The 25,120-nt window shown below is 43.9% G+C and overlaps 1 protein-coding gene across 2 annotated transcripts in view; it reads right to left on the bottom strand.

The window, feature by feature from the left end:
• Nucleotides 1-10,845: 10,845 nt before the first annotated feature.
• Nucleotides 10,846-25,120, bottom strand: part of LOC120913115 (TSC22 domain family protein 3-like) — an 85,598-nt gene continuing 71,323 nt past the window's right edge. The window contains exons 1-3 of one of the 2 annotated variants that reach the window (XM_040322830.1): nt 17,221-17,530; nt 16,288-16,339; nt 10,846-12,194 (exon numbers count right to left, since the gene is read on the bottom strand). In XM_040322830.1, coding sequence (XP_040178764.1) covers nt 11,949-12,194; nt 16,288-16,339; nt 17,221-17,342 — 420 coding nt within the window. In that variant the 5' untranslated portion in view covers nt 17,343-17,530 and the 3' untranslated portion in view covers nt 10,846-11,948. Of the gene's footprint in view, nt 12,195-16,287; nt 16,340-17,220; nt 17,531-25,120 lie in introns of those variants that run through there. The other variant, XM_040322829.1, reaches the window with a different exon arrangement.

Here is a 25,120-nt window from a genome sequence, read left to right as displayed (position 1 = left end):
TAGTCAGGGGTGAGTAAGTACCAAAATGTGCAAGTGCAAAAAAATAAATAAATAAAAGAAATGACAGACAAACATAAAAGGGAAAAGGACGGCGGACAAAGCGCTGCTTGAGCCAATTGACGGGCCCTTCGGCCAGGATAAAAATTCCTCCAGGCAAAAGGTCCAGCCCAGGAGGCAGGTATGAAAAAAGCATGCAGTGGGTGTAGTGACCTTGGTGCCAAATAAACTCATAGCGAGCTCCCCCACTTTGTAGCCCCCCCTGGAGTGCCACTCTAGGGGCATATACATTGTAAGCTTCACTCAGCCTGGCCCCTGGCCAGACCAGAGTAGCACCATTCCTACCAGAAAGGCATTAGAACTTAGGTAGAACAATGCCTTCAACCGGAGACAAGCCTGGTGCACCATCAGAATCACACTGGGAAGAAAAAGGCTCTCTCACCATTCCCCCCTTATTACACCAGGCAAGATACTAGACAGCACCTCCCCTGGGCAAAGGAGGTACTCCCCTCTCCCTCCTGAAAACTGATAAGAACAGATATTACACTTAATCTTAGCCAAAGGGCCAACCATAGCAGCACCATCCCTACCAGAAAGGTATTAGAATGTCAACCGGGTGCAAGCCTGGTGCACCATCAGCATGAACCAGGGAGGAAACGCCATTCCCACCTTCTTACATTGGGTACTCCTCTTTCTCTCTCTCTCCCAAAAAACCGACAAGAACAGGTACTACACTTGATCTTAGCCAAACGGCGGACCAGAGCAGAACCATCCCTACCAGAAAGACATTAGAACTTTAACCGGGGGCAAGCCTGATGCACGATCAGCATCAACCACGGAGGAAATGCCATTCCCACCTTATTACATTGGGAACTCCTCTCTCTCTCCCGAAAACCGACAAGAACAGGCACTACACTTGATCTTAGCCAAAGGGCGGACCAGAGCAGCACCATCCCTACCAGAAAGGCATTAGAATGTCAACCGGGGATAAGCCTGGTGCACTATCAGCATCAACCAGGGAGGAAACACCATTCCCATTACATTGGGCAAATACTAGAAAGTGCCCCTCCCCCTCCCTTGCCATATAGGTCACTCTGTTCTCTCTCCCAAAAACTGATAAGAACAGATACTACACTTTATTTTAGCCAAAAGGCCAACCAGAGAAGCACCATCCCTACTGGGAAGCCATTAGAACTTTGGTAGAGCCTTGCCTTCAACTGGGGAAAAGCCTGGTACACCAGGCCAGAATCAACCTGGTAGGAAAAAGGCCCATCCACCACTTCCCACCTTATTACATCAGCTGGATACTGGACAGCGCCCCCTTTGCCATATAGGGCCCTCAGTTCTCTCTCCCGAAAACTGAGAAGAACAGATACTACACTTGATCTTAGCCAAAGAGCGGACTAGAGCAGCACCGTCCCTACCAGAAAGGCATTAGAACTTCAACCGGGGACAAGCATGGTGCACCATCAGCATCAACCAGGGAGGAAACACCATTCCTACCTTACATTTACATTGGGCAAATACTAGAAAGCACCCCCCCCTCTCCCTTGCCATATAGGGCACTCTGTTCTCTCACGAAAACCGATAAGAACAGATACACTACACTTGATCTTAGCCAAAGGGCCAACCAGAGCAGCACCGTCCCTACCAGGAAGGCATTAGAACTTTGGGACAGCCTTGCCTTCAACTGGGGAAAAGTCTGGTATACCAGGCCAGAATCAACCTGGTAGGAAAAAAGCCCTTCCACCACTTCCCACCTTTACCACCTTATTACATCAGCCAGATACTGGACAGCGCACCCATTGCCATATAGGGCCACTCCGTTCTCTCTCCTGAAAACTCATAAGAACAGATACTACACTTAATCTTAGCCAAAGGGCCGACCAGAGCAGCACCATCCCTACCAGAAAGGCATTAGAACTTCAACCGGGGACAAGCCTGGTGCACCATCAGCATCAACCAGGGAGGAAATACCATTCCCACCTTACGTTACATTGGGCAAATACTAGAAAGCACCTTCCCTCTCCCTTGCCATATAGGGCACTCTGTTCTCTCTCCCGAAAACTGATAAGAACAGATACACTACACTTGATCTTAGCCAAAAGGCCAACCAGAGCAGCACCGTCCCTACCAGGAAGGCATTAGAACTTTGGGACAGCCTTGCCTTAAACTGGGGAAAAGTCTTGGTGCAGCAGGCCAGAATAAACCTGGGAGAAAAAAAGGACCTCCCACCTTTCCTACCTTATTACATCAGGCCGGATACTAGAAAGCACCCCCCTTGCCACATAGGGCACTCCGCTCTCTCTCACGAAAACTGATAAGAACAGATACTACACTTGATCTTAACCAAAAGGCCAACCAGAGCAGCACCATCCCTTCAAGAAAAGCATTAGAACTTTAGGGGAGCCCTTGCCTTCAACCGGGGACAAGCCTTGCGCTTCGGTCAAGAGTCAATCCGGGAGGAAAAAGGGGCGTCCCACTGTTCCCCCCTTATTAAAATCGGGCAAATACTAGAAGGGGCCTCCTCTGGCCAAAGGAGGTACTCCATTCTCCCTCCTGAAAAAATGCTAAAAACAGATAATACACCTGACCTTATCCAAAAGGCCAAGAAGCAAAATCAAATGAACAAGCTAGTAATAGTCAGCCAAGAAATGTGGTCGGCTTTATCTGACTTTCTGCAGTTTCTGATGCACAAAGTGAGAAGCTCACAGTGTGAAGTGAAGTCAGAGGGCCAGATTCTCGTACATCCTGCGGCGGCGGCGCGTAAGCTATTTACACTACGCCGCCACAACTTACAGGAGCAAGTGCCGTATTCCCCAAACACTTGTTCCATAATTTGCGGCGGCGCAGTGTAAATGGCCCGGCGTATGGCCGCGTAATTCAAAGGGGGCGGCTAGTATTCAAATTAAGCGCGCCCCTGCGCCGATTGAACTGCGCATGCGCTGGGCTGAAAAATAGCCCAGTGCACATGCTCCAGCTCACGACGGAAAACGTCAATGACGCCGACGTGAGCGTCATTGACGTAAAGTCGTATTCAAGAACGACTTAGAAAAACGACGTAACTGACGGTAAAAAGCCGACGCGGACCCCGACGCCATACTTAACATGGCATACGGCGGACTGGCGTAAGGTTACCCCTCATATAGCAGGGGTAACCTTACGCTTACGGAAACGACGTACGCGAAACGACGTTCGGGAATCGGCGTATCAGGCTCATTTGCATAGTCAAATCAGACCTGAATGTAAACGCCACCTAGCGGTCAGCGTTGTATTGCATTTAGGATCCGACGGTGTAAGTGACTTACACCAGTCGGATCCTAGCCTAATTCCGGCGTATCTTGTTTTGTGAATACAAAACAATGATACGCCGGCGGGAATTTTCGAATTACGCCGGTGTATCACTAGATACACCGGCGTAACTCTTTTGAGAATCTGGCCCAGAGTAAGCAATTTGAGTCCAGGAGAGGAACCTATGCAACTGTGGAAGATCGATGGGAAGGCGGGAGTTCAGATTAAAGTGCAGCGAGTGACTTTTTTTTTATCATGGAAAATGAATGTCAGCTTGTAATTCCTTGTGCCTCTGTACAGCACAAAGGTCGCAGCCCAGAGCATCGCATTCATTCCTTTTTTGTGCTTTCTTTCTGTCTCGATGTGGGTGTCACCTCCTGCTACCAAGGCAACGGCAACAACAAACAGACGATAGGACACAATCTTTCTATTGCCCGGGTGGAGTCACTGATCTGAGTTTCACTATTTTCCTCCTTCGCTCACCGCCCATGTTCATCTGCTGACGCTCTTGTGGTCAGCTTTTCTTTTTTTTTTTTATATACCGCTTGTTGAAAAGTACAAGTCTGAAAACCAAACCGTTAGGTGAATGAGGCAATGTGTCTTCACTTGTTCAAAGTACAGCACAATGTGCGCGCCTGATTACTCCGACTATGAGAGGACCTAAAAAAATAAAAATAAAAAAAGATTGAGGGCCCATTCACACCGGATCCAATGGGATGCATTATTGACTGCACTACAACTGCATAGGAAATCCGAAATCCAGGTTATCCAATGGGCATAGTTCACGCCAAAAAAGTACAGCACGCTGCAATTTTTCTGGAAACGCGTGCAAAGGCATACAAGTTCACGAAAATGCGTCGCAACGCAGTTGTGTGTTACGAAATCCAAATCTCTAATTTCAGAATTACAACAGTAACAAATTGAAACAAATCCAAAATAACAAAAACAACATTTTGCATGAAAATTGGAATAGTTTTTAGAAGTGGAATCGTTTTTGAATTGGAATGGTTTTCGAATCGAATTTCCAAAAAGAAAAAGAGAATAGAAAATAAAGGAATAGAATAGAAGATAAAAAAATTTAATATTATAGAATAAAAAAGAAAAGAATATAAAGTAAAATAGAAAATAAAGGGATAGAATAGAAAAGAAAATAATAGAAAATTAAATAGAAAATAAAGGGATAGAATAGAAACAAAAAGAATAGAATAGAGTAAAAAATAAAATAAAATAAAATTATATGATAGAAAATATGGGAATAGAATAGAAAATCAAAAGAATAGAAGATAAAGGAATAGAAAATAATAGAGTAAAAAATAACAGAATAGAAAATAAAAAGAATAGAAAAGGGAGTAAAATAGAATACAAAGTAAAAGAACAACATCAAATAGAATAAAAAAAAAGGAATAGAATAAAAAAATTTGAATAGAATAAAATAGAATATAACCATCTTCTGAAAACTCAAATTCCAAACAGGATACATTTGAACACAATAGAAAAGAATAGAATAGAAACATCTAATAAAATAGAAAATAATAGAATAAACAATAGAAAATATTATAACAATATAATTGTTTTCCGAAACTCGAATTGTGAATAGAATAAATTCAAACTGAACAGTAAAGAATACAGTACAATATATTAGAAAAGAAAAGAACAGAAAATTAAAGAATAGAAAAGAATGGAGTAATATTACACTAAATAGAATGAAAAAAAAGAAATATAGTAAAAAATAGAATAGAATATAACCATCTTCTGAAACTCTAACTTCAAATAGAATACATTTGAATACAAAAGAAAGAATAGAAAATAAAATCAAAGAATAAAATAGAAAATAATTGAATAAGCAGTAGAAAAGAATATAACAATATAACTGTTTTCCGAAACTCGAATTGCGAATAGAATAAATTTGAATTGAATAGAAAAGAATACAGTAGAATATAATAGAAAATTAAAGAATAGAACAGAAAATTAAAGAATAGAAAAAAAACAAAAGAATAGAATGTAACAAAAAAGTACAGCATGCGTAAATTCTTTGGCACTGCAAATGCACATAAACGCACGCAAATGTATGTAAGTTCCTGGAAATGCACCGCAACACAGTGCAGTGCACATAAAAGCCCAAAGAAACAAGAAGCAACCTCAAAGGAAAGGCAACCTTAGACAATATACACTGCAAATGCATGTAAAAACGCATGTCAATGACACGTCATTGCGCATTTGCCAGCAAAAGGGTGGGCTTCTATCAGGTTGAAGTTGGGACTCTGTGTAGGCCAGTCAAGTTCCTCCACCCCAAACTTGCTCACCCACACTATATTGCCAAAAGTATTGGGCCACCTCTCCAAATCATTTGGTGGAGGGGGGATTATGGTGTAGAGTTGTTTTTCTGGGGTTGGGCTTGGCCCCTTAGTTCCAGTGAAGGAAACTCTTAAGGTGGCAGCATACCAAACCAAGACATTTTGGACAATTTCATGCTCCCAACTTTGTGGGAACAGTTTGGGGGCGGCCCCTTCCTGTTCCCACACGACTACACACTAATGTCTTGGTATGCGGACTCCTTAAGAGTCCAAGCCCAACCCCTGAAAAAACAACCCCACGTCATAATCCCCCCTCCACCAAATGATTAAGACCAGTGCACAAAGCAAGGTCCATAAAGACATGGACGAGCAAGTTTGGGTTGCAGGAACTTGACCGGCCTGTAGAGAGTCCTGACCTCAACCTGATAGAACACCCTTGGGATGAATTAGTGGAGACTCCGAGTCAGGCCTTCTCGTCCAACATAAGTACCTGATCTCACAAATGCGCTTCTGGAAGAATGGCAAAACATTCCCACAGACACCCTCCTAAACCTTGTGGACGGCCTTCCCAGAAGAGTTGAAGCTGTTATGGCGGAAAAGGGTGGAGTTAGGCTTTATTCAAACACGTGTTAGATGTGTGTTTGGATACATTGCACCAGCGTTTTATCCTCCTAGCCTTACCTGTGTATGGTTAGACTTCATGTTTGGCGCTGCACTTTTATTTTTCACTTATTTACACAATGTATTCCTTTGTTGTGTTGGCTGCCACTTCCTGACACTATTGGATCAGCGCAGTATATATTTTTTATAATTTTAATGCTATGGAACCGTTCTAATAGAAGTGACGCAAGTTGCTCCGACTTAGAAAAAAGGTTCCTGTACTACTTCGGGGGACTGACTTCTATGCAGAAGTCGTTTTGCAAATTGCCTCTGAAGTCGTCCTCAGGACGTCTTGCAGAGTCGCCTCCGAAGTCGTGCCGCTGCTATGTGAACCGACTCTAATGCCCCGTACACACCATCACTTTATGTGATGAAAAAAAACGACATTTTCTGTGAAGTAAAAAAACGACATTTTTGAAACTTCAATTTTCAAAGACGAAGTTGCCTACACACCATCGTTTTTCTCACAATGTTCTAGCAAAGCGAGGTTACGTTCTCACCACTTTTTCCATTGAAGCTCGCTTCATAGCTAGCTTCTGGGCATGCGCAGGTGTAAAAACGTCTTTTTAAACGACGTTTTTTGTTACACACGGTCAATTTCTGTGAAGTAAAAAACGACGTTTTGAAAAACGACACATAAAATTGAAGCATGCTTCAATTTTTTTTGGTCGTTTTTTACAAGACATAAAACAACGTTTTCCCCCCACACACGGTCAATTAAAGTGACGTTTTTAAAAACGTAGTTTTTTTTCATCACATAAAGTGATGGTGTGTACGGGGCATTAGATTTTGGAAATGTTGGGTTGTTGTGGAAACAAGGATTGTTGATAAAGCTTCAGTGGAGTCATCTTTTTCCATGATAACTCTTCCAGGAGTCAATTTCCCTTCCCAGGGGTAGTTTTCTCTCACTTCCTGTTCTCTCTCTCTCCGTTTGTAAGTAGGGGTCGTTTGTAAGTCAGATGTTTGTAACCCGGGGACCACCTGTACATTGTTTCCTTATCCTCAAACCTGATGAAGGGGTGAGTTGTGGCCCTCGAAATGCAATGATAGTTAGCCACGCAATTTTCCATTGGAATACATTTCTTTCTGGCCTAATAATTTGTGGCGGGGCACTTCAGTCTCAGGTTCTTGTTGCCGTCTTTTTTCCCTGCTGGGTACATTTACCCTCTCTATTTGTCTTGCCTGTTGTCAGGATAAAAAGGAATGGAAATCTCTGAAAATTTGGAGGCGATTTTGCTTACTTTAGATGAGTGGTTGTTAACCTGTGAGCTCTAGGGGGACTCAAATGTGGCCTCTGGCCTCTCACCAAAGGGCTGCACTGTGGCACATAACTCCCCATTCACATTGTAACGCCGCGTACGCGGCGTATTTTGCCGCGGTTAGGTTACTTTTTTTTTTTCCACAAAGAATTGCCATTGATGTCTATGGCCGAACGCCAATGCCGCCTGAAAAAAAGGGTCCGGGACTTGTTTTCAGGCGACAGGCGTACGGCGTTTATGAGATGTGAACCATCTCCATAGACATCAATGGCAATTCTCCCCTCCAGCGGCACGAGCGTCGGGCGTTTTGTCCCCAAGATGTGAATGGGGCCTAATTGTTTAATATATGTAATGCTTTAAAGGACTGTCAGAAACAGAAGAACAAATAGAAGAAATGAGGGCCAGAGAGTGAGGACAGGATACATTGTTGGGTGGGGATATGCTGCAGAAGACAATACGAAACTGGGAACATGAGGCTGGTAGAGATCAATGCTATTACCAGTGGCTTCGGGAGGGGGGCTGACGGGGGCCTGAGCCCGGAGTGTGCTCCCAAAAAGCCCCAGGTCTCAAAACCCCCCTAAATGCATTATTAGCCCCGAGTGGCAACAGGGAATGATCTCAAGCCAGCGCGGCTGAGTGACGTACAAAAGTCCCGCCTCCGGGACCCGACTCCTATGACAGACGTCACACTTGTCCAATGCCGAGACGGCAAGACGTCCAATTCATAGGCGCTGCCGGGTCCAGGAGGAGGCGGGAATGACACTGCAGCCGCGCCGGGCACTGGGAGATCCCCACTGAGCCGCTCGCTCTGTGTAAATGGGCGGGCGGCTCTTCTATCTTGGCTCTGGCTGCCTGGTGCCTGCAGGGCTGTCTGAGTGGTGGTGAATGCCGGGGCCCGGGATAAGTGTACTCACACACTACAGGTAAGGTGAGCAGCAACAACTTGTGTATATCAGATAGGTCAGTCATGTATGTCAGTCAGGTATGTCAGTCAGGTATGTCAGTCAGGTATGTCAGTCAGGTATGTCAGTCAGGTAGGTCAGTCAGGTAGGTCAGTCATGTATGTCAGTCATGTATGTCAGTCAGGTCAGTCGTGTATGTCAGTCAGGTCAGTCGTGTATGTCAGTCAGGTCAGTCGTGTATGTGTCAGATAGGTCAGTTAGATCAGTGTTAAGCAAGTGAGCCTATCACCCTCCCCGAGCCCCCTTTACCTTCGGGGCTGAAGCCCCTGGTCTTTTTCCCACCTAGCAACACCCCTGGCTATTACCCTAATCAATACAGACTGCTGAGGTCCAAGGGCCACACATCATATACCAAAGAGCTGCACACGGCCCTTGGCCTGCAGGTTGGACACCAGGGCTCTAGATAGATCCCCTCTTACTTCCTGTTGTGTCTAGACAGGAAGTGAAGAGGGAAAAAAAAAAAAACTTTTTGGAGGGTTGTAATCACTGCCTACTCTATTTAAACATTTACTTTAACCACTTGAACTCCGGAAGATTTACCCACCTTCATGACCAGGCCATTTTTTGCGATGCGGCACTGCGTTACTTTAATTGACAATTGCGCAGTCATGCAACACTGTACCCAAATAAAAATGTATGTTCTTTTGTTGCCACTGATCACCAATGTAAGGAACATTCTTCCCGCTGATCACCAATGTAAGGGACATTCTTCCCACTGATCACCAATGTAAGGAACATTCTTCCCACTGATCACCAATGTAAGGAACATTCTTCCCGCTGACCACACATTTAAGGGGCATTTTTCCAATTTAATTTAAAACCAATTTAATTGTTCCCCAAGGAATTTATTTTAAAGGGTTCTTTTTTGATTTGTTCTCTAACAGTCTGTATAATGAGCCTGTTCAGCAGAGTTTGCCTATCTCACAGTTTTGCAAGCTACAATTCCCCCACAGTCAGGTGTTATGTCCAGAAATATTGGGCAATCATTGCGATTATCTATAACAGTCATTCTCAACCAGAGTTCTGTGGAACCTTTAGAGACGGTTCACACTGGGGCGGCACGACTTCGGGGGCGACTCGGCAAGGCGTCCTGAAGACGACTTCAGAGGCGACTTGCAAAATGACTTCTGTATAGAAGTCAATGCAAGTCGCCCTGAGTCGCCCCCAAAGTCGTACAAGAACCTTTTCTAATTCGGAGCGACTTGCGTCGCTCCTATTAGAACAGTTCTATTGAATACAATGGGATGCCACTTGTCAGGCGGCTGAGTCGCCTGACGAGTCGCCCCAGTGTGAACTGGCTCTTAGGTTCCTCCAGATGTTGATGGGGGTTCCTTGAGCTTGTGACTGACTGACCTCCCATTTCATGGGGTCTTCATAGTTCCAGGGCCAACCTCACTTCACAGAGCCAGCGGCATGGCACCAATGATCCTGTCAAGAAGGGGGATATTCTGACCACCAATGTAAGGAGCATTCCTCCCACGGACCACCAATGTAAGGAACATTCTTCCCACTGACCTCCAATGTAAGGAGCATTCTTCTCACTGACCACCAATGTAAGGAACATTCTTCCCACTGATCACCAATGTAAGGGACATTCTTCCCACTGATCACCAATGTAAGGAGCATTCTTCCCACTGATCACCAATGTAAGGAACATTCTTCTCACTGACCACCAATGTAAGGAACATTCTTCCCACTGATCACCAATGTAAGGAACATTCTTCTCACTGACCACCAATGTAAGGAACATTCTTCCCACTGATCACCAATGTAAGGGACATTCGTCTCACTAATCACCAATGTAAGGAACATTCTTACCACTGACCTCCAATGTAAGGAACATTCTTCCCACTGACCTCCAATGTAAGGAACATTCTTCCCACTGACCTCCAATGTAAGGAACATTCTTCCCACTGACCTCCAATGCAATGAGCATTCTTCCCACAGACCACCAATGTAAGGAACATTCTTACCACTGATCACCAATGTAAGGAACATTCTTCCCACTGACCACCAACGTAAGGAACATTCTTCCCACTGACCTCCAATGTAAGGAACATTCTTCTCACTGATCACCAATGTAAGGAACATTCTTCCCAATGACCTCCAATGCAAGGAGCATTCTTCCCACTGACCACCAATGTAAGGAACATTCTTCCCACTGACCACCAATGTATGGGGCATTCTTCCCACTAATCACAACTTAAAGGGGCATTTTTCCAATTTAATTTAAAAACCAATTTAAGGGTTCCCCAAGGAAATTGTTTCAAAGGTTCATCTGGGACAAAAAGGGCGATAATGGCTGATCTATAACATGTACACCGACTCTGAATGAATGTTATTGTGGGTAGGTTGAGCCTGCAAGAAAGAAGAATGCTTGTATCTAAATATAAAAACATGTTTTATTGCATAATCCATCAATCTATGTACAATGTAGATATCTGTGACAGTAACAGTAGAAGATACTGATTCCATTGAGCCACGTCAGGTTATTATTGTAAAATGTTAAGTCCTGAAAGTCTTTAATATTGCAGTGGAAAGTCCACAGTCCTTAGTCATTTTCCCAGATTTTAAAGTGTCATGCGTGAACATTTTTTTTCCGGAGGCTCTTTGTCAGCCCATGTCTGGCATGGAGACACACGGTAGCAGAGAAAGTTCAAGAAACAGAATCTACTCTAGACATTTAAAAAAAAAAAAAGACCGAAAGACACATAGATGAACATTGTCCATGATACATGTAGCATATTGCAATCCCTCAGTGAGACTTATGGCAACCGCTGAACACTAACGGTGTAGACCTACATTTCCTTGGCCTTTAAATTTGTTGAGGGCACCAACAAACCCACCGCTAGCACTTTAACAGGACAAATGCTCAACCCAACTGAACGACAGGTTCCCATTGCAAAGTGATGAGGTGCATAATCAAGCTCTTGCGTGTTTGTGAAACTCAATGAAGCAACGACTCTTCACCACTCTCTTGTTTCCCCAAAGGTAACCCATTCTCTGTTTTTCAAACATGGTTCATGGTGTAGCAAGAAAAACAGAGACGTTACCTCTGGCCCGGCTTTGTACTCCATTGGTTAGCCAACCCTGTCTTAAAGCGGTCCATGGTCTTTCTTCAGCAACTGCTCTTGGCTCTTTTGCATTTAAAAAAAAAAAAGAAGAAAAAAGCCTGACGTCAAGAAAGGCAGCTTCCATAGCGGACGAGCACGCTCTTGATTGGCACTCTTTTCTCAGGAAGAGTCCATGAGGTTTGGCTTTGCTCACCGATGAAGAAAATATTTTTGCGAGGAAGCCTTTGCTCTAGCCCTGGTAACGACTCAAGGATGCCAGGTTTTGTTAGGCTAGCCAACGACCCTCCAAGGCCAAGGTGACACTTTAAAGAGGGAGGAGGAAAAAAAAAGACATTTTTTTTTTCTCGCTTTATCGTAGAAGACAATTAGGAAAAAGTTCAGTGGCTCTGCCCACTCCACAGACAGAGCCACTTAAACTGCAGATCCTGCTGAGCGTGGTTGGGATGGATGCAGGTACTCTAGGTTTGACACTCCTGTCATTTCGTCAGAAGGTTGCCGAGACTGGAACCTCTTCATTTGTTCTGGGCTGGCCAGGTTCTTTAGAAGGCAGTTCTCTCTTTCCAGCTGAGAGTTTTTCTCTACTAGCTCTTTGATCTGCTCCTTTAGAACCTCCACCTCTTCTCGCACTGCGTACATTAGATGGTTCTTGACCAAGTCCTAGGAGAACGAATTAAAGAAGACATTAGTGAACCATTCCGATTGTCAAATTTGTACACTATTATGACCAGTGTTTCACCAAACAGAGATCAGTAACCATTTAAAAAGCCCTACATAGACTAAAACATCCAAAAACTACATTAACATCCTACCAACAAGTGCTACATTGGAGTTACACAACCTAAAGTGAACCTTACAGTCTGCTGCAACTCAGCCCTATATCATGGGTGCTCAACCTGTGGCCCTTAGAGGAACCAGAAGTCTTATGAGGCATTGCAAGCCGCTGAAAGTTACATGCATGCCTCCCATAGGCAGAGGCGTGATGGAACTTGTAGTACTGCAACAGCTGTAGAGCCGCAGGTTGAGCACCCATGCATGGAAGCTCCCAGCCCTGCATCTTACATTGCAAGGCCTAACCATAAAACTAAAATTATCCGTTCGTCTAGGCCAGACTTTCTTAACCTTTTCCACATCAAGGAGCCCTTGAAATAACCTTCTGGTCTTAGGAAACCCCTGCTAGAACTGACTATAGCTACAAGTCATTATGAATTACTGTGATGGTCAGTGGGAAGAATGCTCCTGATACTTAGGGTTTTTCAACTAGGGTCCCTCCAGAGGTTGCTAGGGTTTCTTTCAGCAATGATCAACCATGGAAGCTTGGTTTAGAAACCCTGATCTAGGCGAGGGAAAATTAACCCCTAGCAACTTCTGGAGGAACCGTAGGATGCCATGGAAGCTTGGTTTAGAAACCCTGAACTAGGCAAAGGTAACGGAACCCCTAGCAACCTCTGGAGGAACTCTAGGGTTCCATTGAAGCTTGGTTTAGAAACCCTGATCTAGGCAAGGGAAAAGGAACCCCTAGCAACTTCTGGAGGAACCGTAGGATGCCATTGAAGCTTGGTTTAGAAACCCTGAACTAGGCAAAGGTAAAGAAACCCCTAGCAACCTCTGGAGGAACCCTAGGGTTCCATGGAAGCTTGGTTTAGAAACGGATCTAGGCGAGAAAAAAAAGGGGTTCCTTCAGCAATGATAAACCTTTGGAGGAACCCTAGGGTTCCATGGAAGCTTGGTTTAGAAACCCTGATCTAGGCGAGGGAAAAGGAACCCCTAGCAACTTCTGGAGGAACCGTAGGATGCCATGGACCCTTGGTTGAGAAACCCTGATCTAGGAAAACGTAAAGGAACCCCTATCAACCTCTGAAGGAACCCTGGTTGAGAAACCCTGATCTAGGTGAAGGTGCTTTAATTGGGTCCTGAGAAAGCCGAGGATGCCATATTTCAGGAGCGTTTGTTCCTGCATGGTTGCTGGGGATTAAATTATGTATCTTTGTTTTCTTGGGACATAAGATTTAGGATCAGGGGGTGGAGGGCTAAAATACAGGGCTTAGTTGCTACAAAATGCCAAAATTACCTCCCACCTAGGAAAAGGTAAAGTCACTCAGAGTTCTCATGGGTTCCTGAGAAAGATGAGGATGCCAAATCTCATGAGAGTCAGCTACTACACTGTCACTGGGGACCAAGGTATGTATTTTTTTTTCTTCTTTTTAGGTCTTGAGATTTAAGATCAGGTGGTGGAGAGCTTATATAAAGAGCTTAGTTGCGGCAAAATGCCCAAAAAAAAAACCATCTAGGCAAAGGTGTAGTCACTCAGCGCTCTCATGGGTGCCTGATAAAGATGAGGAAACCAAAATCTCAAGAGATTTTGCTCCTGCATCGAGACTAGGGTACAAGGTATGTATTTTCTTTTCATCTTAGGTCTTGAGCTTTAGTATCAGGTGGTAGAGGGCTAGAATATATGGGCTTAGTTGCTTCAAAATACCAAAATAAAACCTACATAGGCAAAGGTGAAGTCACTCAGCGCTCTTATGGGCTACTGAGAAAGCTGAGGATACCAAAACTGCTCAAGGTACCACTAGCCACCTCTGAAGGATCCCTTGTTGAGAAACCCTGATTTAGGCAAAGGTTAAGTCACCTAGTGCTTTCATGGATTCCTGAGAAAGCTGAGGATCCCAAAACTCGCAAGGAACCCCTAGAAGACCTCTGGAGGAACCCTAGTTGAGAAACCCTGAACTAGGCGAGGGTGAAGTCAGTGCTTTTATGGGTTCCTGAGAAAGCCGAGGATGCCAAATCTCAGGAAAGTTTGCTCCTGCACAGATGCTGGGGACTTAATTATGTACATGTATTCCCCACTTTTAAGTACACAATGAGGTTTATTTACTGAAGCTTCAGAGTGCAAAATTAGTCTCACTTCTGCATAGAAACCAATGAGCTTCTAACACCCAGCTTGTTCAATTAGGTTTTGGTAATAAAACGTGGAGGCTCATTGGTTTCTATGCAGAAGCGAGCCTGATTATGTACTTTCCAGCTTTAGTAAATAAACCCCATTGTGTACTTAAAAGTGGGGTATGTATTTCTGTTTTCTTAGATTTTGAGATTTAGGATCAGGGGGTGGAGGGCTAATATATATATATAGGGCATAGTTGCTGGAGAATGCAAGGTCTGTTGTAATAGAACACCAATTATAAAATAGATAAATATTACAATAATCAGCTTTAATCATATATTAAAACATCTATAAGTTAAACCAGGGATCCTCAAACTACGGCCCGTCAGCTGTTGTAGAACTACACACCCCACGAGGCATTGTAAACACACTGACATTCACAGGCATGATGGGAATTGTAGTTCCTGAACAACTGGAGGGCCGTAGTTTGAAGACCCATGAGTTAAACCAATAATACGATGTCCAGGATAAAACTAATAGTTGATATTTAAAAGACCTTAATATTCCTATAGGACCTTTAATATTCTAAGCCCCCTTTCACACTTGTACGACTTCAAAGTCGCGCGATTTTACCGCGATTTCAATGAATGCCTGTGTAAGTGGCATCAAAATCGGACCAAAGTAGTGCAAGGACTACTTTGAAGTAGGCACAACTTAAAGTCGTGCCAGGATGAATGGTAGTCATTGAAAATAATGGAGAATGACTTGTCATACGATTTTGCAGTCGTACAAGTGTGAGGCCCCGTACACACGACCGAGTTTCTTGGCAGAATTCAGCCAGAAACTCGGTCGGAGCTGGATTCTGTCGAGAAACTCGGTCGTGTGTACACTTTTCAGCGAGGAAGCCGACGAGGAACTCGTCGGGCCGAAAAAGAACATGTTCTCTATTTCCTCGTTGTTCAATGAGGAAAGTCGGCCCGCCGAGATCTCGGCGGCTTCCACACTAAACTCGACCAGGAACTCGATGTGTTTGGCACGTCGAGTTCCTCGGACGTGTGTACGGGGCCTGAAAGGGGACTAAGGCTGGAGCATATAAATGTTAAAGGGTTGTGTCTCTCTCTTACATGACACTGTTATTATTTTCTCATGTACTCCCTTGTTGGATACTTATTTGTATAAAAAAAAATATATATGAAAAAAAAAAAAGTTAAGGGTTAAAAGGAACTTAAAAAAAAAGGACGTATTGTTCAATGTATAAATAAGTCTGCTCAGTTTCCCTTCCAAGGAATGGGATTTCCCATAGGCCTTAGACACGACGGTCCGCAGTTCACACTGCAGTCGCGTGCTATCCAATGATATTTCAGGACCTTGGTGGTAAAAAAAAAAAAAAAATCTGCTCAGCAACAAGCTTTGCCACAGGATGCAGCCTTTTGGGGAAAAACAAGGAGACCTTCACTGGAAATGCTCCTTCGCTTGCCAGCTTTGCATCGGATTTCTGCACCGATTACAGTACAGTAAACACACGCTGCCTCTGGGTTCAAACATCATGGGACTTCTCTATAATAATAATCATAAAAAAAAAAAAAAAAAGACACATTTCTGCAAAATCGGGACACTTGCAGCGAAAAAATACAGTGCAAAATACCATCTTCATGGGAGCATTATTAAGCAAAAGGTGCTTTTATTTTTATTTTTTTAACGTGTCCTGCAGGTGAGCTTTACTGTAATTAAAGCGATACAAGTAAATATGGTTTGCATTTTGCATATTATTTATTTGCAAACCATTAGGATTGTCCCTTGCAAATAAAAAATAAGGCAGACATATTTAAAAAAAAAACAGTTGGGCATATATACTGAGATAATACTCACCATGGCTTGCTCGATTTTGTTATCAATTGCCACCACGCTTGCTCCAGAAGCACTGTAAACATAAAAAAATAAATAAAAAAAATGATATATTATTTTACTAATGCAATTTTAATTTTAATTTTATAGCCATGCAAAAAAATAAAAATATTAACCATCATACCAGTTATATAACAGGATGACTATAGCGTTCTTCTGGCAAGAGAATGCAGTGCATATCCCCTGAGGGGGTTTTTGAACCTGACAGCACAGACAAAGCAGCAGCCGTCTCGTGCAAACCTCCAAGAAGGAGGAGGAAGCGTCTAGCTGTTCCAGTCCAAACCAGGAAAATCCTGATCTAACCGACCAGCTGTGGATTTTTTTTTTTTTTTTTTAGGTATTGTAACAAAGCTTGGGCATGTTGGCGTTATCAGTAAACAGGTTATTTGTGATGTAACCTTGCAACGCCAAAAATAATAAATACTGCGATTTATGCTGCTTATTTTTAATGGCGATAACGCAACAATTAAATACGGTATTCTAACATCAAAACATATAGATCCTGCATAGTAATAATAAAATAATAATAATAATGATAATAATATTTATAATACATAATAAAAAAAAGAATAATAATGATAATAATATTAATAATAATACATAAAAAAAAAAAGAATAATAATATTATTCACTGCATAAGTTTTAGCAATTCGTTTAGTAAATGATTTTGGGTGATTGCAAACACGCCAGACATACTTTATATATATTAAAAAAAAAATTACTGCAATTTGGCGGCTATATAAAAATATTACTAAAGGCGATTTTTTTTTTTTTTGTTTCCTGTTGCGCAGACAGGTGCCTTATTTCTTGCAGCGACACTACGAAGGTAATTATCAGACGCTCAGCCCAATGTACATAAAAAAATAAAAATAAAAAAAGGGTATGAAAAATATTTACCTGTTATCCAGTTTAACGGAGACGGTGTCGGCCCCCAGAAGGGAGGAGAAAAACGAGATGGAAAAATTGTGCAGCTCGTAGACTGCCACCTCCATGGGGTATTTACACATTCCTGTACTCATCTTTGCAGGAAAAAAAAATAATCTCGGCTTCCACAAGCTACAAAATGTAAAAGCTCCAGCAGCTGGGGTGTATCTAAGTGTACGGTAGGTAGCGGGGGTGTTTGAATGAACTACGTTTAGGACTGTTCTTTTGACTTCTTTTGCTGATGCAACCAAGGCACAGACTGACTGCTATTTCAGAGCTGCCGGTCCTTATATAGCTGTGGTTGGTGACATCATATGGTGTCATCCTCTCATGCAAATAAGCTGCTGTCGTAACTCACCCCCCCCCCCCCCCCTTCCTTTCTTCACTCCAAACCAGAGAGCTAATAAACAGCCTCGGTTCACTGCAGCACACTGACATAGATTTGCAAAATAAGTCGAGCCGTCTGCGCAGACAACATTGATTGTACTATTCTGAACCTGGAACTAAATAAAAAACAGACCTGAACCGACATGTGATAAAAGGATGTTGTTTTGTGGCAGTTATGGAACTTCCACTGATATTCCATGCATTTTTGCACTGAAATAAATCATGCAATGCCCCCCTAAGAACCAAAAAAGGAATATCTCTTGTATTTTATTCCCAAAAGTAGCATCCGTGTAAAAATAGTTTTAACCAGCCAGATGTTGGCTGTGCTATTGTAACGTTTGTATTGTCTATGTGTCTTTACAAATAAAATAAAAAAGATTTCCAAAAAAAAAAAATTGTTTTAACCACTCAACCCCCGGACCATATTGCTGGTCAAAGACTTTTTGCGATTCGGCTCTGCGTCGCTTTAACTGACAATTGCGCGGTCGTGCGACGTGGCTCCCAAACAAAATTGACGCCCTTTTTTCCCCCCACAAATAGAGCTTTCTTTTGGTGGTATTTGATCACCTCTGCGGTTTTTAGTTTTTGCGCTATAAACAAAAATAGAGCGACAATTTTGAAAAAAAATAATATTTTTTACTTTTTGCTATAATAAATATCCCCCAAAAAAATAAATAAAAAAACTATTGTTTTCCTCAGTTTAGGCGGATACGTATTCTTCTACATATTTTTCTTAAAAAAAAAAAAAAAAAAAAAATTCGCAATAAACGTTTATTGATTGGTTTGCGCAAAAGTTATAGCGTTTACAAAATAGGGGGTAGTTTTATGCCATCTTTATTAATATTTTATTTTTTTACTAGTAATGGCGGCGATCAGCGATTTTTTTCGGTACTGCGACATTATGGCGGACACTTTTGACACATTTTTGGGACCATTGGCATTTTTATAGCGATCAGTGCTATAAAAATGCATTGGATTACTATAAAAATTCAATTTTCCAACAAAAGCCTGCTGCTGTCCTTTCTTTCCCGACCATGTAACCTGCCACATAAACAGTGTGAAGAGGAAGGGGGAGGTTTTAGTTTTACCTCCCATGGGGCACCCCTCAGTGACAGCAGCTCTGAGCAGTAGGGTAGGGGTAGAGTGGGGGAAGCAGCCCCTGTTCACACACTGTACCCTGCAAATGCCACCCCCCCCCCAGCACCTTTGCAAAGCAGTGCCCCTCTACTTTTTTTACAATGTAGCACTCCTTACAGTACCGTGCCCCTATTCCTCCACCAGAGCCACCCTTCTCCTCCTGTGCCTGCCATTATTGGGGATTGTTTGTAGAATTTTAAAGCGGAGCTCCACCCTAAAGTGGAACTTCTGCTCATCGGATTCCTTCCTCCCTCCGGTGCCACAATTGGCACCTTTCAGGGGGGAGAGGATACCTTTCCCACTACCGGGAGTCCGGCCGCGGGCGTGACAGTGACGACACTGCAGGGCTCCCTCCTCCCTCCCCTTGCCGCCGGGCTAATAGGAGAGAGGAGCGGGGTCTTGCGCATGCGCAGTAGGGTCCCCGGCGTGAAGCCGAAAGGCTACACTGCCGGGTTCCTTTACCCGCAATGGCGGTGGCAGCTGATAAAACCATCCGCTACGGGTGCCGACATCGAGGGACTGCAGGACAGGTAAGTGTTCTATTATTAAAAGCCAGCATCTGCAGTATGTGTAGCTGATGGCTTTTAAATTTTTTTCCTGGACCTCCTCTTTAAGGAAAATAATGAATTTAATTAATTTTGGAATAAGGCTATAACATAACAAAAATGGGGAAATAGTGAAGCGCTGTGAATAATTTCCTGATACACTGTGGCCCAGATTCTCAAAGGAGATACGACGGCGTATCTCCAGATACGCTGTCGTATCAATGCGCCCGATTCTTACAATCAGTTACGCATAGATTTGTATTAGATCCGACCGACGTAAGTCTCTTACGCCGTCGGATCTTAACTGCATATTTACGCTGGCCGCTGGGGGCGTGTACGCTGATTTACGCATAGAAATATGTAAGTCAGCTAGATACGCGAATTCACGAACGTACGCCCGGCCGACGCAGTACAGATACGCCGTTTACGTTAGGCTTTTCCCAGCGTAAAGTTACCCCTGCTATATGAGGCGTACATGCGGCGTACCAATGTTAAGTATGGGCGTCGTTCTTCGACGAAATGTGAAAATTTTACGTCGTTTGCGTAAGTCGTCCGTGAATGGGGCTGGACGTAATTTACGTTCGCGTCGAAACCAATACGTCCTTGCGGCGTACTTTGGACCAATGCACACTGGGATATGTCCACGGACGGCGCATGGTTAATTTACATAACACACGTCCACCTCTTCACAATTTGAATTAGGTGGGCTTACGCCAGCCTATTTACGCTACGCCGCCGCAACTTTCGTTTGAGAATACAGCACTTGCCTGTAAAAGTTGCAGGGGCGTAACGTAAATAGGATACGTTACGCCCGCACAAAGATACGCCATTCTACGTGAATCCGGGCCTGTGTGCGCGCGCACACACGCACAGAGTTATATATTCATACATACATACATACCAATACATATAACTATGTATGGATGCATGCATTTAAGTATGGGTATGAATGTATGTATATATGTATGTATGTATGCATGTGTATGTATGGTAGAAGAGGAGATGGGCAGGATGTTTTTGCATAGACTGCGTGACGCTGGGCAGGATCACTGGATTGGGGGAGGAAGGCAAGTGTTACAGAACGCAGTAATGATTTAAGCTGGTCACAGATGATTCAAATGCCTCCTTCCATCCACACAAGCGCGGTGGGTAGAGGAATCCCCCTGCTGGGATACTGTATTCTAAAAAAAAAAGAGACTCTCATTTTCCAACAAAGCCTGCTGCTGTCCTTCCTCTCCCGGCCATGTAACCTGCCACATAAACAGTGTGAAGAGGAAGGGGGAGGTTTCAGTTTTACTTCCCATGGGGCACCCCTTAGTGACAGCAGCTCTGAGCAGTAGGGTAGGGGTAGAGTGGGGGAAGCAGCCCCTGTTCACACACTGTACCCTGCAAATGCCACCCCCCCCCCCCTCCAGCACCTTTGCAAAGCAGTGCCCCTCTACTTCTTTTACAATGTAGCGCTCCTTACAGTACCGTGCCCCTATTCCTCCACCAGAGCCACCCTTCTCATCCTGTGCCTGCCTTCAGAGCCCCTCAGCCCGCCACAGTGCCCTCTGTACCCTTTGGCAGAATGCCAAGCCCCACATAGTGCCCCTAAACCTTCACCTACAGAGCCCTACAGATTACCAGCTGCAGAACTCCAGCCCCTTGCAAAGCAGTGCCCCTTACAGTACTGCAAGAGCTTAGCAAATGAGCAGAAGCTCTGCTGACATCATCCAATCATATGTAAGTAAAGATGCATATTGTTATTTGCATGTGATTGGGCATTCTTTGCAAAGTGAAGCTTTACCTTATTTACTAAGCTCTGGAGAACTGCAACTTTGCAAAGTGCACAGTCTATTTGTCCTTAGTAAATCAACCCCATAGATCACAGCTTGACCCCCATGCTCCACTCCTTCCTCACCGACTCCTCTTCTGGGGTCCCCTTTCCTAGCGCCCCCCCCCCCCCACCGAGCGCCCACCATAGCAAGACGCTTGCTATGGCGACAGTCAATCGGGCACCTTTGTGTGTGGACAGAAGTAGCTCGGGAGTGAGCCCGCACCAGCGCCTGGCAGCTTGCTATGGTGGGCACTCAAGCGGGCACCTTCCTTTGTGTGTGGACAGAACCAGCTCAGGAGCGAGCCCGCACCAGCGCCCGGCAGCTTGCTATGGTGGGCACTCAAGCAAGCACCTTTGTGTGTGGACATAACTAGCTCGGGAGCAAGCCCGCACCAGCGCCCGGCAGCTTGCTATGGTGGGCACTCAAGCGGGCACCTTTGTGTGTGGACAGAACTAGCTCGGGAGCGAGCCCGCACCAGGGCACCGGCAGCTTGCTATGGTGGGCACTCAAGCGGGCACCTTTGTGTGTGGACAGAACCGGCTCGGGAGCGAGCCCGCACCAGCGCTCCGGCAGCTTGCAATGGTGGGCACTCAAGCGGGCACCTTTGTGTGTGGACAGAATGGGCTCAGGAGCGAGCCTGCATCAGCGCCCCGGCAGCTTGCTATGGTGGGCACTCAAGCGGGCACCTTTGTGTGTGGACAGAACTAGCTCGGGAGCGAGCCCACACCAGCGCCCGGCAGCTTGCTATGGTGGGCACTCAAGCGGGCACCTTTGTGTGTGGACAGAACCAGCTCGAGAGCGAGCCCGCACCAGCGCTCCGGCAGCTTGCTATGGTGGGCACTCAAGCGGGCACCTTTGTGTGTGGATAGAATGGGCTCAGGAGCGAGCCTGCATCAGCGCCCTGCAGCTTGCTATGGTGGGCACTCAGGGGAGAGCTGTGGACCCCAGAAGAGGAGGGTTGGGGCTGCTCTGTGCATAACCATTACACAGAGCAGGCAAGTATAACATGTTTGTTGTTAAAAAAAAAAAATGAAGGGTTTACGGTCACTTTAAGAATACAAACTATGGGGTCTGCATCATGAATACATGTTGCTGGGGGGCCCTATTACAAATGGAGGCTCCGGGATTGCTACTTAGGCCCCCCCGAGTATCAGGGTAATGAAAACCTTTTAGCACGGCTGAGCAGCAGAACAAGTTTCGGCCTTATCTAACTGATACGAATATGGCATAATGTTCCTGCAGTACGTAAACAATCTATTTTTCTAATGATGTAAGCATTGATGATCATTGTGTGTGTATATAATATATATATATATATATATATATATATACACACACACACACACACACACACACATTTATACATATACATACATACACACACACATATATATATATATATATATGTATGATGACACAAATATTTCAGTAACAGTGTCCACACATGATCTCCCTGAGTGACATATGGCTCTTGTAGAAATGCTGATTCTGCATTACACCCAGACTGTATATACACACATTGTGAGAGGGAAGTCCTCAGCCGCTTCAGCATTCCTAGATGTCCATCTACACCTCTGAATCCCTGGCTCCCCCTGCTGGCCTCTCCGCTCCTCTACAAAAAAAAAAAAAAAAAACACACACACCAAAGTCGTGTTTACACTCGTTCAGAAGACAAGAACACTGTGTTCTCCCTTTGATAGGATTCAGCCAAAACAATACCGAAGGCAAAGTGTTTTGTGGCTTCTTAAGCAAACCAGTTACATTGTGTTTGCGCGCCAGAGCTGTTTGCAAGGTGCGGTCTTCCCTAATGTGACCTCATTTTGGAGAATGACTCAATATTATCCAAGGATTAGGTAAACTTTGCGATGGCAAGCACTTTCTCATTTATTATTAACAGCGAGTAAAAGAAAAATTTTCCATAGAGATGGTTTGGGCTATCTGCACAACAAGCAGCCGATGCAGAGAGGAAGAGAGGGAACAGCACGTCCTCTTCTCCTCTACAAGGTCTTCTGCTCCTGGGGCTGAGAAGTGCAAATACGGGATATATATATATATATATATATATATATATATATATATATATATATATATATATATCTCTATTTCTCTATCTATCTATCTCTATGGGCCAGATTCACGTAGATCAGCGGATCTATAGATCACTTACCACTTACCTCCAAACTTGCGGCGGCGGATCCTAAATCCCCCGGCGGAATTCAAATTCCGCGGCTAGGGGGAGTGTACTATTTAAATCAGGCGCGTTCCCGCGCCGATTTAAATGCGCATGCGCCGTCCGGGGAATTTCCCGGCGTGCATTGCTCCCACTGACGTCGCTAGGACGTCAGTGGTTTCGGCGCCTACGTAAACGACGTCCATCCGTATTCTAGAACAACTTACGCAAACGACGTTAAAAAATTCAAATTCGACGCGGGAACGCCGGCTATACTTAACATTGGCTGCGCCTGATAAAAGCAGGGGTAAGTATGCGACGGGTACGCCGCTACGGAAACGTCGTAAGAAGACTGCGTCGGGTCCGCGTACGTTCGTGAATTTGCGTATCTCGCTGATTTACATATTATTCAAGGTAAATCAGCGGGAACGCCCCCGGCGCCATTTTTAAATTGAAAAAAAGATCCGACAGTGTAACACAGTTACACCTGTCAGATCTTAGCCCTATCTATGCGTAACTGATTCTATGAACCAGGTGCATAGATAGGACCAATGTAAGTCAGAGATACGACGGTGTATCTGTAGATACACCGTCGTATCTCTTTGTGATTCTGGCCCTACGTGTGTATGTATGTATGTATATATATATATATATATATATATATATATATATATATATATGTATGTGTGTATGTGTGTATGTATGTATGTATGTATATGTATATGTGTGTGTATATATATATATATATATATATATATATATATATATATATATATATATATATATATATATATATACATACATACACACGTAGGGCCAGATTCACAAAGAGATACGACGGTGTATCTACAGATACACCATCGTATCTCTGACTTACATTGGTCCTATCTATGCACCTGATTCATAGAATCAGATACGCATAGATAGGGCTAAGATATATATATATACACACACATATACATATACATACATAGATACACACATACATATATATATATATATATATATATATATATATATATTTTCAGGACTATGAAAATTGTAGATTCACACTGAAGGCATCAAAACTATGAAGTAACACATGTGGAATTATACATAACAAAAAAGTGTGAAACAACTGAAAATATATTTCATATTCTAGGTTCTTCAAAGTAGCCACCTTTTGCTTTGATTACTGCTTGGCACACTCTTGGCATTCTCTTGATGAGCTTCAAGAGGTAGTCACCTGGCGCAGCACCCCATCACTCTCCTTCTTGGTCAAATAGACCTTCCCCCGCCTGGAGGTGTGTTTGGGGTCATTGTCCTGTTGAAAAATAAATGATGGTCCAAGTAAACGCAACCCGGATGGAATAGCATGCCGCTGCAAGATGCTGTGGTAGCCATGCTGGTTCAGTATGCCTTCAATTTTGAATAAATCCCCAACAGTGTCACCAGCAAAGCACCCCCACACCATCACACCTCCTCCTCCATGCTTCACAGTGGGAACCAGGCATGTAGAGTCCATCCGTTCACCTTTTCTGCGTCGCACAAAGACACGGGGGTTGGAACCAAAGATCTCAAGTTTGGACTCATCAGACCAAAGCACAGATTTCCACTGGTCTAATGTCCATCCCTTGTGTTCTTTATCCCAAACAAGTCTCTTCTGCTTGTTGCCTTTCTTTAGCAGTGGTTTCCTAGCAGATATTCTACCATGAAGGCCTGATTCACACAGTCTCCTCTTACCAGTTCTAGAGATGTGTCTGCTGCAAAAGGTGGAAGAACCTAGAATATGAAATATATTTTCAGTTGTTTCACACTTTTTTGTTCTGTATAAT

Source organism: Rana temporaria, chromosome 9, assembly GCF_905171775.1.
Source record: "Rana temporaria chromosome 9, aRanTem1.1, whole genome shotgun sequence".
Taxonomy (NCBI): Eukaryota; Metazoa; Chordata; class Amphibia; order Anura; family Ranidae; genus Rana; species Rana temporaria.
The sequence above is the reverse complement of the archived record's forward strand: the minus strand, read 5'-3'. Positions and strand labels throughout refer to the sequence as shown.